This window comes from Chiloscyllium plagiosum, unplaced genomic scaffold (genome assembly GCF_037043375.1).
Source record: "Chiloscyllium plagiosum isolate Xiang-an unplaced genomic scaffold, Cpla_swu_hap1 HiC_scaffold_25, whole genome shotgun sequence".
Lineage (NCBI taxonomy): Eukaryota > Metazoa > Chordata > Chondrichthyes > Orectolobiformes > Hemiscylliidae > Chiloscyllium > Chiloscyllium plagiosum.
In genome coordinates this window covers 5,356,507-5,371,003 of record NW_028270163.1, presented here as the reverse complement: position 1 = coordinate 5,371,003, position 14,497 = coordinate 5,356,507, and the positions used below count along the sequence as shown (strand labels likewise).

The window sequence follows — 14,497 nt, the reverse complement described above, 5'->3', positions numbered from 1 at the left end:
TACTTTCCCTACAACCTGAGTACATGAAAATCTACGAAACACTTAGAGTCATAGCGTCATAGAGATGTACAGCACGGAAACAGACCTTTCGGTCCAACATGTCCATGCCGACCAGATATCCCAACCCAATCTAGTGCCACCTGCCAGCACCCAGCCCATATCCCTCCAAACCCTTCCTATTCATATACCCATCCAAATGCCTCTTAAATGTTGCAATTGTACCAGCCTCTACCACATCCTCTGGCAGCTCATTCCATACACATACCACCCTCTGCGTGAAAAAGTTGCCCTTTAGGTCTCTTTTATATCTTTCCCCTCTCACCCTAAACCTATGCCCTCTAGTTCTGGACTCCCCAACCCCAGGGAAAAGACTTTGTCTATTTATCCTATCCATGCCCCTCATAATTTTGTAATCCTCTATAAGGTCACCCCTCAGCCTCCGACGCTCCAGGGAAAACAGCCCCAGCCTGTTCAGCCGCTCCCTGTAGCTCAGATCCTCTAACCCTGGCAACATCCTTGTAAATCTTTTCTGAACCCTTTCAAGTTTCACAACATCTTTCCGATATGAAGGAGACCAGAACTGCAGGCAATATTCCAACAGTGGCCTAACCAATGTCCTGTACAGCCGCAACATGACCTCCCAACTCCTGTACTCAAAACTCTGACCAATAAAGGAAAGCATACCAAATGCCTTCTTCACTATCCTATCTACCTGCGACTCCACTTTCAAGGAGCTATGAACTTTAAGGTCTCTTTGTTCAGCAACACTCCCTAGGACCTTACCATTAAGTGTATAAGTCCTGATAAGATTTGCTTTCCCAAAATGCAGCACCTCATATTTATCTGAATTAAACTCCATCTGCAACGTCTCAGCCCATTGGCCCATTTGATCCAGATCCCGTTGTAATCTGAGGTAACCCTCTTCGCTGTCCACTACACCTCCAATTTTGGTGTCATCTGCAAACTTACTAACTGTACCTCCTATGCTCGCATCCAAATCATTTATGTAAATGACAAAAAAAGTACTTGAATGTGAAATTGTGAATGGGCACAGCTCCTAGGGTTTGGAGTTCTCCAAAGATTCATCACCCTTAGGGAAGGAGCTTCACCTCATCTTGGTTCTAAATAGCTGACCATTTCTCCTGAATCTGTGCTTTGAATTGCTTTGTCACAGGAATTCCGCCCAGCGGAAGAATTCTTAACACTTTCAAACCAGTTGGAATGGTTCAGTTTCTGAGTATGAAGCACCCTTGCAAGTTCCCATGAGGCAAGCCCACCTCATGATCCTTGAGGCGTTTGGTGATGTCCTTATTGGGAGCACTTTGATCAATTGGTACACGCAGTTGGTTGATGATCTGTTTCTCAGCCTCTCCCAGGTCTCCATGGACCTTGTCCAGTTTGGACAGGAGCTCTTTACTCTGGGGGTCATCCTTGGCTGAGGCAAGGCTGTAACCTGTAAAGAAACAAGGGACAATGAGGAACCGCAGGAGAGAAGCAAGCAGCAAAACAGATTAGAGCGATCGAGTGGGATAAGGTCTGGGGGTTAGAGCAGGCCCAAAGGAGGATTGTGCATGTCTAACTCACATCACCATAAGGACAGTGAGTACTACAATACAGTGAAGCTGCCTCGACACTGACCCCACCAACACTCCCAGGACAGGGACAGCAGGCAGTTAGATACAGAGTAAAGCTAACTGTACGCTGCCCAATCAAACTTTCTTAGGACAGGGACAGCACAGGGTTAGATACAGAGTAAACCTCCCTCTACATTGTCCCCATCAAACACTCCCAGGACAGGAACAGCACAGGATTAGATACAGAGTAAAGCTACCTCTACGCTGTCTCCATCAAACACTCCCACGACATGGATAGCAGGTAGTTAAATACAGAGTAAAGCTAACTCTAAGCTACCCCATCAAACTCTCCCAGGACAAGACAGCACAGGGTTAGATACTGAGTAAAACTCTCTCTACACTGTCCCCCATCAAATACTCCCAGGAAAGGAACAGCATGGGATTAGATAGAGTAAAGGTCCCTCTACACTGTCCCCCATCAAACCCCCCCCCCCAGGACAGGGACAGCACGGGGTTAGATGGAGTAAAGGTCCCTCTACACTGTCCCCCATCAAACCCCCCCTCCCCCAGGACAGGGACAGCACGGGATTAGATAGAGTAAAGGTCCCTCTACACTGTCCCCCATCAAACCCCCCCCCCCCAGGACAGGGACAGCATGGGGTTAGATGGAGTAAGGGTCCCTCTACACTGTCCCCATCAAACACTCCCCAGGCAGGGACAGCATGGAGACTAAAACTGCAGCTCCAGACCCTGGACATGAAAATGTAAGCTCTCAGAGTTGGGTTGGTGGTTGGGCCACACACTGTGCAGACATTCTGTTGAATGTTTAATGAGTGTCCAAGGGATTTAAGATATTTTCTAATTGACCAGCTCAGAGATGTTATGGTGCAATGTGAACCCAGACCTCCTGGCTCAGAAGTAGAGACATTATCACTGTGCTACAAGAGCAACTCCATCCCAGCCAAGCCTCACAGTGTTGGGGGATTTCGCTCACCTGGTGCAGCAGACTGGTTCAGCAGGCTGCTCTGTTTGTTTTCATTGGGTTGTTTCAGTTTGTTCAACTCGTTGTAACGGTTTCTCAGCTTGTTCTCAGTGTCTGATCGCTTCTTCTTTAAATCGTCTAAATCCTTCGCCAACCTACAAACAGATATCACACACAGACAGAACTGTCACTGCACCTGGCAACACTGCAAAAGGAGTCCCATGGATTCAATCTGAGACTTTCAGTGACTGATGGCACAGTGTGGAGGGAGGTTTACTCTGTATCTAATCCTGTGCTGCCCCTGTCCTGGGAATGTTTGATGGGGACAGTGTACAGGGAGCATTACTCTGTCTTTCACCTTGTGCTATCTCTGACGAGGGGTAATCAGAGATTAGATTAGATTAGATTGGATTAGATTAGATTAGTTTAGATTAATTACTTACAGTGTGGAAACCAGTCCACACTGACCCGCCGAAGTACAACCCACCCAAACCCATTCCCTTACATTTACCCCTTCACCTAACACTACAGGCAATTTAGCATGGCCAATGCATCCAACCTGCACATCTTTGGACTGTGGGAGGAAACCAGAGTACCCAGAGGAAACCCACGCAGACACAGGGAGAATGTGCAAACTCCACACAGACTGAGGCGGTAATTGAACCCGGGTCTCTGGCGCTGTGAGGCAGCAGTGAGGGAGGGTATAACTCGCCAAAGCAGCCTGTTAGGGTGTGGAAGGCGCCTTACCCTCTTACACAGATATGGAACTGCCTTTGCTGCGCTCACTGGGGATTTCCTTGGGGATTGTCTTGAGCGAATGCCAGAACTTGGCAGAAATGTTGAGCAAAATGTGTAACGGAGGTTTACACTGCCCTTTGACCCCCTGGGCTGGGGGACAGGAGGAAATGCTGATGGAAATCTGCCTGGAATTGAGCCTCATTCTGGTACAAGTTAAGACTCATTCAGTAACACCACAATGTGATGATGGGTATAACATGGAAGTGAGCAAAGAAGGGGGATTAGGAAATTGTATTTCTACACTGCTGAAAATGGATGTACCATTAGCCAATTGTTGCTGGAATGACATTGGGCACACCACATTGAAAATCAGTACAATTAGCCATTTGTTAGATCAGAACTTGAGCATTTCTGAATATAGACACATTTTGTTGAAGCTTTTCATTTTGCACTCACAAATTGCAAGAATTCCAATGAAGAGAAAAACAAAAACAACATTTATATCATTTGAGAGGAGAGTTCTATTTTTTTTTGGACAGTCCTTGAACACGCACACTGATCCAGCTCCCTCAGAGGCAGTTCTCAGAGAGAACAGAACCTCTGGCACTCCTGTTTATTTTTTTTCTAACCCCCACACTACCGCCTAACTGCGGTAGTGCTTATTTTTTTTCCCAGCACCCCTGTTGTGTGTGTGCAGGTGTGAGACACAGTGAGAGACACAAGGTGCACGAATCTTTATTCAATTTCCACCACCAGGAAGATAGGAAGCAGCCGCGTGGCCAGTGACAAGCAGTGCCCTTCACAAAAGGGCAATGCTGTGTGATTAAACAGTGAAGGGGAGGGCAGGGATTAAATCAAAATAGAGTTGGAGGGGTCCCTAGAGTTTTTTTTAATATAAATTTAACCCCCACACTACCGTCTAACTGCGGTAGTGCTTATTTTTTCTCCAGCACCCATGTTGTGTGTGTGCAGGTGTGAGACACAGTGAAAGACACAAGGTGCATGAATCTTTATTCAATTTCCACCACCAGGAAGATAGGAAAACACCCGAGTGGCCAGTGACAGGCCCTGCCCTTCACAAAAGGGCAATGCTGTGTGAGGAGAGGAGAGTTCTAATTGGTTAGCAAGTAGACCTTGATTGGCAGAGCTGGGGAATGTAAAAATGGCAACACTTCCAGCAATTAGTGCCAACTTGACAACCATTGAATACTTTCTTCTCATATAATACTAACGTTATTTGTTCCCTTTATTGGTATTCTTGCAAATTGTCCTGATTAGTACAAAATGAAAAGCTTCAACAAAAGGTGTACATTTTTGGTCAGTATTCAAGTTCCAGGTTGTTGAGGGGGCTTTTCTTCAGACTTGGCCACTACCAACTGGTTAGCCCACCCTCTCCATCATCTCCATGGGGAGCATTCTGTAAGTAAAAACGCCTTGGATAAGCAAGTAGGGACATGAAAATGAGCTGACCTGTTTACAAGGGCTGTGACCTCTGGGTCAGGTGGAGGGATGTTGAAACAGACCCCGGGGGCACGTTTGGTCTCTTTCGCACTGTTCACCACCACCCAGCTCTCAGGGTCCGAGTTGTTCTGAAGGATCAACTTTTCACCTCGGCTGATCTCATTCTGTAAAGGACAAAGAAATATTCTCCTCAGATCGACGAGACTGCCAGCTTGGCAATGTATCTCAGCCACTTACAGAATCTCAGAACGAAATGTGATCCTTCACCCTGCAGACAAATAAGTAAGCCCAAAGTTTCTGATTGGAAATGTGTTGCTGGAAAAGCGCAGCAGGTTAGGCAGCATCCAGGGAACAGGAGAATCGACGTTTCGGGCATAAGCCCTTCTTCAGGAATGAGGAAAGTTTGTCCAGCAGGCTAAGATAAAAGGTAGGGAGGAGGGACTTGGGGGAGGGGCGTCGGAAATGCGATAGGTGGAAAGAGGTCAAGGTGAGGGTGATAGGTCAGACTGGGGTGGGGGCGGAGAGGTCGGGAAGAAGATTGCAGGTTAGGAAGGCGGTGCTGTATTTGATGGATTTGACTGAGACAGGGTGGGGGGAGGGGAAATGAGGAACCTGGTGAAATCCGAGTTCATCCCTTGTGGTTGGAGGGTTCCTAGCCGGAAGATGAGGCGTTCTTCCTCCAACCGTCGTTTTGTTGTGGTCTGACGATGGAGGAGTCCAAAGACCTGCATATCCTTGGTGGAGTGGGAGGGGGAATTGAAGTGTTGAGCTACAGGGTGGTTGGGTTGGTTGGTCCGGGTGTCCCAGAGGTGTTCTCTGAAACGCTCCGCAAGTAGCCGGCCTGTCTCCCCAATATAGAGGACGCCACATCGGGTGCAGAGGATGCAATAGATGATATGTGTGGAGGTGCAGGTGAATCTGTGGCGGATATGGAAGTTTCCTTTGGGGCCTTGGAGGGAGGTGAGGGGGGAGGTGTGGGCGCAAGTCTTGCACCTCCTGTGGTTGCATGGGCACCCGCATGGGCCCCAGCTATGCCTGCCTCTTCGTAGGATATGTGGAACAATCCATCTTCCGCAACTACACTGGCCCCACCCCCCACCTTTTCCTCCGCTACATCGATGACTGTATCGGCGCAGCCTCGTGCTCCCACGAGGAGGTTGAACAGTTCATCCACTTCACCAACACCTTCCACCCCGACCTCAAATTCACCTGGACAGTCTCAGATTCCTCCCTCCCCTTCCTCGACCTTTCTATTTCTATCTCAGGTGACCGAATCAACACGGACATCTACTACAAACCGACCGACTCCCACAGCTACCTGGACTACACCTCCTCCCATCCTGCCCCCTGTAAAAACGCCATCCCATTTTCCCAATTCCTTTGACTCCGCCGCATCTGCTCCCAGGAGGACCAGTTCCAAAAACGCACAACCCAGATGGCCTCCTTCTTCAAGGACCGCAATTTCCCACCCGACGTGGTCGACGATGCCCTCCACCGCATCTCTTCCACTTCCCGCTCCTCCGCCCTTGAACCCCGCCCCTCCAACCGCCACCAGGACAGAACCCCACTGGTCCTCACCTACCACCCCACCAATCTCCATGTACAGCGCATCATCCGCCGTCATTTCCGCCACCTCCAAACGGACCCCACCACCAAGGATATATTTCCCTCCCCTCCCCTATCAGCATTCCGTAAAGACCACTCCCTCCGTGACTCCCTCGTCAGATCCACACCCCCCACCAACCCAACCTCCACTCCCGGCACCTTCCCCTGCAACCGCAGGAGGTGCAAGACTTGCGCCCACACCTCCCCCCTCACCTCCCTCCAAGGCCCCAAAGGAAACTTCCATATCCGCCACAGATTCACCTGCACCTCCACACACATCATCTATTGCATCCTCTACACCCGATGTGGCCTCCTCTATATTGGGGAGACAGGCCGGCTACTTGCGGAGCGTTTCAGAGAACACCTCTGGGACACCCGGACCAACCAACCCAACCACCCTGTAGCTCAACATTTCAATTCCCCCTCCCACTCCACCAAGGATATGCAGGTCTTTGGACTCCTCCATCGTCAGACCACAACAAAACGACGGTTGGAGGAAGAACGCCTCATCTTCCGGCTAGGAACCCTCCAACCACAAGGGATGAACTCGGATTTCACCAGTTTCCTCATTTCCCTTCCCCCCACCCTGTCTCAGTCAAATCCATCAAATACAGCACCGCCTTCCTAACCTGCAATCTTCTTCCCGACCTCTCCGCCCCCACCCCAGTCTGACCTATCACCCTCACCTTGACCTCTTTCCACCTATCACATTTCCGATGCCCCTCCCCCAAGTCCCTCCTCCGTACCTTTTATCTTAGCCTGCTGGACAAACTTTCCTCATTCCTGAAGAAGGGCTTATGCCCGAAGCGTCGATTCTCCTGTTCCCTGGATGCTGCCTGACCTGCTGCGCTTTTCCAGCAACACATTTCCAGCTCTGATCTCCAGCATCTGCAGACCTCACTTTCTCCTCAAAGTTTCTGATTGTTCAGCGACCTGAATTCTTTTAGCGTCTTTAATGTAATATACAAAGTCCCAGGTGCTTTGCAAGGTACATAATCTGACTAAAATTGCCATTGTGCCTGAGGTCTGGACAGATGACCAGAAAGATGGTCAAAGAGGTAATCTTAGGAAGGGTCTTAAAGCAAGATAAGGTCAGAGGTTTAGGGATGGGTGGATATTCCAGAGCTAGGGACAAGAGGAGCTGAAGGTATGACCGCCCATACAAGGGTGAAGGCATGGCCACCCATACTGGGCTGAAGGCATGGCTGCCCATTGTAGGGTGAAGACATGGTCACCCATAGTAGGGTGAAGGCATGGCCACCCGTAAGGGGGTGAAGGCATCACTGCCCATAGTGGGGTGAAGGCATGGCTGCCCATAGTGGGGTGAAGGCATGGCTGCCCATAAGGAGGTGAAGGCGTGACCGCCCATAAGGGGGTGAAGGCATGGCTGCCCACTATCGGGTGAAGGCATGGCTGCCCATAAGGGGGATGAAGGCATGGCCACCCATAGTTGGGTGAAGGCATGGCTGCCCATTGTGGGGTGAAGGCATGGCCACCCGTAAGGGGGTGAAGGCATGGCCACCCATAGTGGGGTGAAGGCATGGCCACCCATGAGGGGGTGAAGGCGTGGCTGCCCATAAGGGGGTGAAGGCATGGCTGCCCACTGTCGGGTGAAGGCGTGGCCACCCATGAGGGGGTGAAGGCGTGGCTACCCATAAGGGGGTGAAGGCATGGCCGCCCACTGTCGGGTGAAGGCGTGGCTGCCCATAGTGGGGTGAAGGCATGTTTGCCCACTGTCGGGTGAAGGCGTGGCAGCCCATAGAGGTGAAGGCATGGCTGCCCATACTGGGGTGAAGGCATGGCTGCCCACTGTCGGGTGAAGGCATGGCCACCCATGAGGGGGTGAAGGCATGGCCGCCCATAAGGGGGTGAATGCATGGCCGCCCACTGTCGGGTGAAGGCATGCTGCCCACTGTCGGGTGAAGGCATGGCCGCCCATAGTGGGGTGAAGGTATGGCTGCCGATAGTGAGGTGAATGCATGGCCGCCCACTGTCGGGTGAAGGCCGCCCACTGTCGGGTGAAGGCATGGCCGCCCACAGTGGGGTGAAGGCATGGCTGCCCATTGTGGGGTGAAGGCATGGCCGCCCACAAGGGGGTGAAGGCCGCCCACTGTCGGGTGAAGGCCGCCCACTGTCGGGTGAAGGCATGGCCGCCCACAGTGGGGTGAAGGCATGGCTGCCCATTGGGGGGTGAAGGCATGGCCGCCCACAGTGGGGTGAAGGCATGGCTGCCCATTGTGGGGTGAAGGCATGGCTGCCCACAGTGGGGTGAAGGCATGGCTGCCCATTGTGGGGTGAAGGCATGGCTGCCCATTGTGGGGTGAAGGCATGGCTGCCCACAGTGGGGTGAAGGCATGGCTGCCCATTGTGGGGTGAAGGCATGGCTGCCCATAAGGGGGTGAAGGCTTGGCAGCCCCCTGTTGGGTGAAGGCATGGCTGCCCATAAAATGGTGAAGGCATGGCTGCCCATGCTGGGGTGAAGGCATGGCCGCCCACTGTGGAGTGAGGCATGGCCGCCCACTGGGGGGTGAAGGCATTGTCACCCACTGTTAGGTGAAGGCATGGCCACCCATAAGGGGGTGAAGGTGTGGCCGCCCATAACGGGGTGAAGGCATGGCTGCCCACTGTCGGGTGAAGGCATGGCTGCCCATAGTGGGGTGAAGGCATGGCCACCCATAGTGGGGTGAAAGCATGGCCACCCACAGTGGGGTGAAGGTATGGCTGCCCATTGTGGGGTGAAGGCATGGCTGCCCACTGTCGGGTGAAGGCATGGCCGCCCATAAGGGGGTGAAGGCATGGCTGCCCATAGTGGGGTGAAGGCATGGCCACCATATTTGGGATGAAGGGATGGCTGCCCCATTGGGGGGATGAAGGCATGGCCGCCCACTGTCGGGTAAAGGCATGGCCGCCCATTGTCGGGTGAAGGCATGGCTGCCCATTGTGGGGTGAAGGCATGGCTGCACATAGTGGGATGAAGGCATGGCCGCCCACTGTCGGGTGAAGGCATGGCCGTCCATTGTCGGGTGAAGGCATGGCTGCCCATTGTGGGGTGAAGGAAATCAAGGATACCCAAGGTCATGCACAACATTGAGGTAAGACATTATTTTGAGAGAGTTGTTGTGCTGCAGAAGGGTAAAGAGGTGGGTGCGAGGTTAGGAAACACTGTAATTGGTGGGGTGATGAATGAACAGGACCTGGTGATGAGGAAGGACACCACTTCCACTGGGACAACACATCCATCCTAAGACAAACCAAACAAAGACATGCACGAAAATTCCTAGAAGCATGGCACTCCAACCGGAACTCTATCAACAAACACATCGAGTTAGACCCCCATCTACCAACCCCTGAGAAAAGGAACAGGAAGTGACTTCACCACAGGAAATAACATCACTACAGGAAATGACTTCACCAACCCAAAGAAACCCAAACATATAAATAGAAAATAGGAATTTTCAGCAGTGCTTCGCCTGAGGCCCACTGAAGATGTTACCTAGTAGGATGACAAAACGTCTGGAAATGAACCTTCCAGCTCAGCGAGCAAACCTACATCCAAAACCTCAACCTGAGCTACAAATCTTCTCAAAACTCACTGACTATTGTAGGCAGAGTTGTTTCAATGTAGAGATAGGCAGAAGAGCAAGTTATGAGGAGCATTGAAATAATTTGTAAAGAGTTATAGATAGATATGTTAATGGGCAAAAAAGCTGATTACCTTGACTAATAGACAATAGATGGAACTATGCTCCAGACTTGGGCAAACCCAATGCCTAATATAGAAACATGACCCCTGCTGCAGCATTATAATCTCTCTGTTAAATATCGTAGGGACCCGATCAGGTCAAGTATCACTGACTCTCATCTGGATTCAAGTCTAATTTGAAGACCTTATCGATTCTACAGCTGTCTTGTTCTTGTCAACAGAAGATTGTTTTCCTTTGAGTTATCCTTTTGAGGTTGGAATCTTGCTCCACCATGCTGTTTTTCTTTCCCACTTTGTTTAAAAACCTTTCCACCTCTTCAGAGTTGTATAGTCAGATCTATCATGTGATAGATTTGGGATTTAACGGGATAGGATGTCCAAAGATATGAATGTTAGATGGATTGGCCATGCTAAATTGCCCCATACTGTCCAGGGATGTGTAGGCTAGGTGGATTAGCCATGGGAAATGTATGGTTACAGGGATAGGGTAGGGGTAGGTGTAGGTGGGATGCTCATTGAAGGGTTGGTGTGGACTCGATGGGCTGAAAGGCCTGCTCCCACACTGTAGGGTCTCTACGGTGATTTTATGAGCTGTTACTTTTGTATTGCGGCTTAGTTGTTACTAATTTTACCACTTAGTGAATGAATCAGCTTCTTTGTAGTAAATGGATTGTTTTTGCATTAACTACAAGAGGCTGCTGGACATTCCTTTTATCCTGGGTAGCAGGAGAAGGAAGAAATAAATTGACCAATTTGGTGGTTAAATAAAACTGTTACACTCTGATACAACCTGTGAAATAGTGTTTCTTGATTTCCAGTGTACTCCCCCCTATAGAGTCTAAACAGCATTTGGTCCAATGTGTACAGTCTTTACTTCAGGAGATATCTAATTCCATTGGAAGTGTTCAGAGAACATTCACTGGACTAGGGTTAAGGGTTGTCTTCTGAGGCAATGTTGAGCAGGTTGGATCTAAACACATTAGAGTTTAGAAGGATGAAGGGGTCATCTTATTGAAACGTGGCAAAGTGAATGCTGGCTGGAAGCTTCCCCTCGAATAGAGGACAAGGAAGACAGTTTATAAATAATAGGGGCTGTCTGATTTAAGAGGGAGATGAGGAAGGATTTCCTCTCAGAGGGGACATTAATCTTTGGAATTCTCTCCCCTAGTAAGCAGTGGAGACTGGGTCATTGAATATATTCAGGTCGGACAGGTTTTTGACCAACAAGTGAGTCAATGGCTTTGGGGCCAGACTTAAAAATGGAGTTCAGGCCACAATCAGATCTACTGGGATTGTACTGAATGCCTCAGCAGATTCAAGGGGCTGAATGGGCCACTCCTCTTCCTATTTCTGCTGATTTTATGAAGGGTGGGGCTTGGCTCTTCAGCAGTGAAGTCAGGAAGTGACCAATCTAGGATTCAGGAACATCAATTTCCAAACTTTGGTCCGATTATTAATTCTCAAGCTAGACATTGTGTTGGTTTAAGGGTATCGGGGGATATGTAGAAACAACTTGGACGAGGGCTGAAGATACAGATTGGCCACCATCTACTGAACAGCAGAACAGACTTCAAGGGCTGAATGGCCTGCTCCTGTTCCTATGACCTTCCTCTGATCTATGTCTGAGGATACCTTTCACTGTTTGCTTTCAGATTTGGCGGACTGTCAAATCCATTGCTTGTTGGTTGTGTTTCTCTGCCTCACCTGTCCATCTTCCCAGTCACACAGGGCATCCACCGGCAGGGGTTTGGAGACTGGGGTACGCCTGGCTTTCAGTGGTACAATCTGCTGGCTCTCCCTCTTCAAATCATTGATATCTTTGTCCATTTGGATGATATTCTTCTCATCATTCTGTGTACAATAGAAAAAAAGAATTTGAATGAGTGGCCACAGTCAAAAAGAAGAGTGGGATCTGGGAATCCTTTATCTGTAAGATTCTGAAAGATGTTGATAGCGTAGATATTGGGAGAATGCTTCCTTCAGTGAGGAAGAGGCCATCAATAAAATACAGACACCAATAAATCCAATTGGGAATCCTGACAGAGGACTTTGAAATCAATGAGAAACCAATTCCCTTTGGCGGAAAGATCAAGAACTGGAAGACACCATTCTGATTGGCAAAGGAACCAAAGGGGCATGGAAAATGTTCTAGACAGTGAGGGCTTAGAACTGGGAATGTTTGAGAGTGCAATGGAGGCAGGTTCAAGCTTGTTTTTTAAAAAGAAAACTGATTAGTCAAATGCCTGAAGAGAAAACATTTCCAGGCTACGGGGAAAGGCAGGGAGTGGGACTAGTTATGCTGAGTCATTACGACTCCAATAGGCTGATGGTTTCCTCCTGGAAGCTGTCTATAGATCATACATTTGCAGACAGAAAGAACAGATACGCACACTGTGCCTGTTCCAACTCTACAAAACATATGAGAGTCCTTCTCTGGCCAATCGAAGTCAACCTGTCCGATTTAAGTTTAAACAATACTCAGCAGTTAACTGCCAATCATCATCTAACTGGTGCATTTTCCAAGGTAGCACCTCTACCAGTCAGAGCCCAGTTGCCGACCAATCAGCGCTCTGTTTTCACATAAAATGTTGTTCCTCTTTACATTATGAATTGCCCTCATGAGTGCTTGAAGCAAAACTTAAACAAATTGTGTCTTTTTCTTTTGAAAGCATACTCAAAAGATTAATTTTAATACTGGAGACTTTGGCAACACTAGATTTATTCCTGCTTTTAACTGCCCCATCAGGGTTATATGACGACAAGCGAGTGGACTTGAAGAGAAAGTGGTTTGATCCAATGGACGCCTGGTTCTTCATCCTCACCTCGAGCTGGTGAAGCAGGTCAGACACAAGCCGAGCATTATCCTTGTTGTACCTCGAGAACTTGTTGTCCAGATCGGTATTGTGCTTTTTAATGGATTGAGCAAGGGTGTCAGCATCATAGTGGAACTACAGAAGGGAAGGGGGAGAGGAGAAATAATTACACTTATTTACAGTTACAAAACAACTTAATTTTATATGGTGCCTTTAATGTAAGAAAGCACCACAAAGTGTTTTACAGGGCCTGTAAATACAACAACACTGAGACACTCGAGGAGATATTAGGGGAGATGAACAAACGTTTGAACAAAGCGATAGTAGACTGGATAGTCTGGGACTTTTTTCCAGTGGAGTGTAGGAGGTTGAGTGGTAACCTTACAGAGGATTATAAAATCATGAGGGGCATGGATAAGGTGAGTGGCAAGGGTCTTTTCCTTAGGGTGGGGGAGTTCAAAACTAAGAGGAATATTTTAGGGTGAGAGGAGAAAGGACATGAGGGGCAACATTTTGACACAGAGAGTGGTTTGTGTGTGGAATGAGCTACCAGAGGAAGTGACAGATGTGGGTATAGTCTGCGTGGGTTTCCTCCGGGTGCTCCGGTTTCCTCCCACAGTCCAAAGATGTGCAGGTCAGGTGAACTGGCCATGCTAAATTGCCCGTAGTGTTAGGTGCATCAGTCAGAGAGAAATAGGTCTGGGTGGGTTACTCTTCATAGGGTCAGTGTGGACTTGTTGGGCCAAAGGGCCTGTTTCCAAAAAGAAAAAACTGCAAGGAATCTAATCTACATTTGGATAAGTTCATGAATAGGAAAGGTTTGGAGGGATGTGGGCCAAGAGGGATTAGTTTAGTTTAGGAACATGGTCAGTGGAGACTTGTTAGGTCTAAGGGTCTGTTTCCATGCTGTATGACTCTCTGACTTTATGACTACTCCTAAGATGCATCTTAAATTCAGAGAGACAGGGGGAGAAAGAGATAGAGATGATGGAAAGGTGTAGAAGGAAGATTCCAAAACTTGGAACCTAGGCAACTGAAAGTATTATCAAAGTTTGGGAAAAGATTTGTAGCTCGGGTGCTCGTTGTAGTGGTTCTGTTCGCCGAGCTGGGAATTTGTGTTGGGATGTCTAGGTGTTGGGATGTCTAGGTGACATCCTCCGTGCTTGGGAGCCTCCTGTGAAGCGCTTCTGTGATCTTTCCTCCAGCATTTGTAGTGGTTTGTATCTGCCGCTTCCGGTTGTCAGTTCCAGCTGTCCGTTGCAGTGGTCAGTATATTGGGTCTAGGTTGATGTGCTTATTGATTGAATCTGTGGATGAGTGCCAAGCCTACTGGGACAACACTACTATTATAGGACAAGCCAAACAGAGAACAGCCAGGGAATTCCTAGAGGCATTCTGCAACACAAATTCCCAGCTCGGCGAACAGAACCACAACAAGAAAGTATTATCACCAATACTGACATAATTCAAACTGGAATACACCAGGAGGCAGTTAGCATGGGGGAGACCAGTACCTACAGCAGGGGTTCAATCCCTATTCTGGCTGAGGTGATTTTTGGCACCTGGCCCCCCGACTTACCCCATGGTGGAGGTGACAGTGCAGAGGGTCTGACCCGTTGTC

General features: G+C 49.1%; 1 protein-coding gene across 1 annotated transcript in view; it reads right to left on the bottom strand.

The window, feature by feature from the left end:
* evpla (envoplakin a) overlaps nucleotides 1-14,497 on the bottom strand; it is an 84,219-nt gene that overhangs the window by 21,689 nt on the left and 48,033 nt on the right. The window contains exons 10-14 of the mRNA XM_043714322.2: nucleotides 12,886-13,011; nucleotides 11,768-11,914; nucleotides 4,765-4,919; nucleotides 2,569-2,711; nucleotides 1,278-1,453 (exon numbers count right to left, since the gene is read on the bottom strand). Of these exons, the coding sequence (XP_043570257.2) occupies nucleotides 1,278-1,453; nucleotides 2,569-2,711; nucleotides 4,765-4,919; nucleotides 11,768-11,914; nucleotides 12,886-13,011 (747 nt within the window). The remainder of the gene's footprint in view (nucleotides 1-1,277; nucleotides 1,454-2,568; nucleotides 2,712-4,764; nucleotides 4,920-11,767; nucleotides 11,915-12,885; nucleotides 13,012-14,497) is intronic.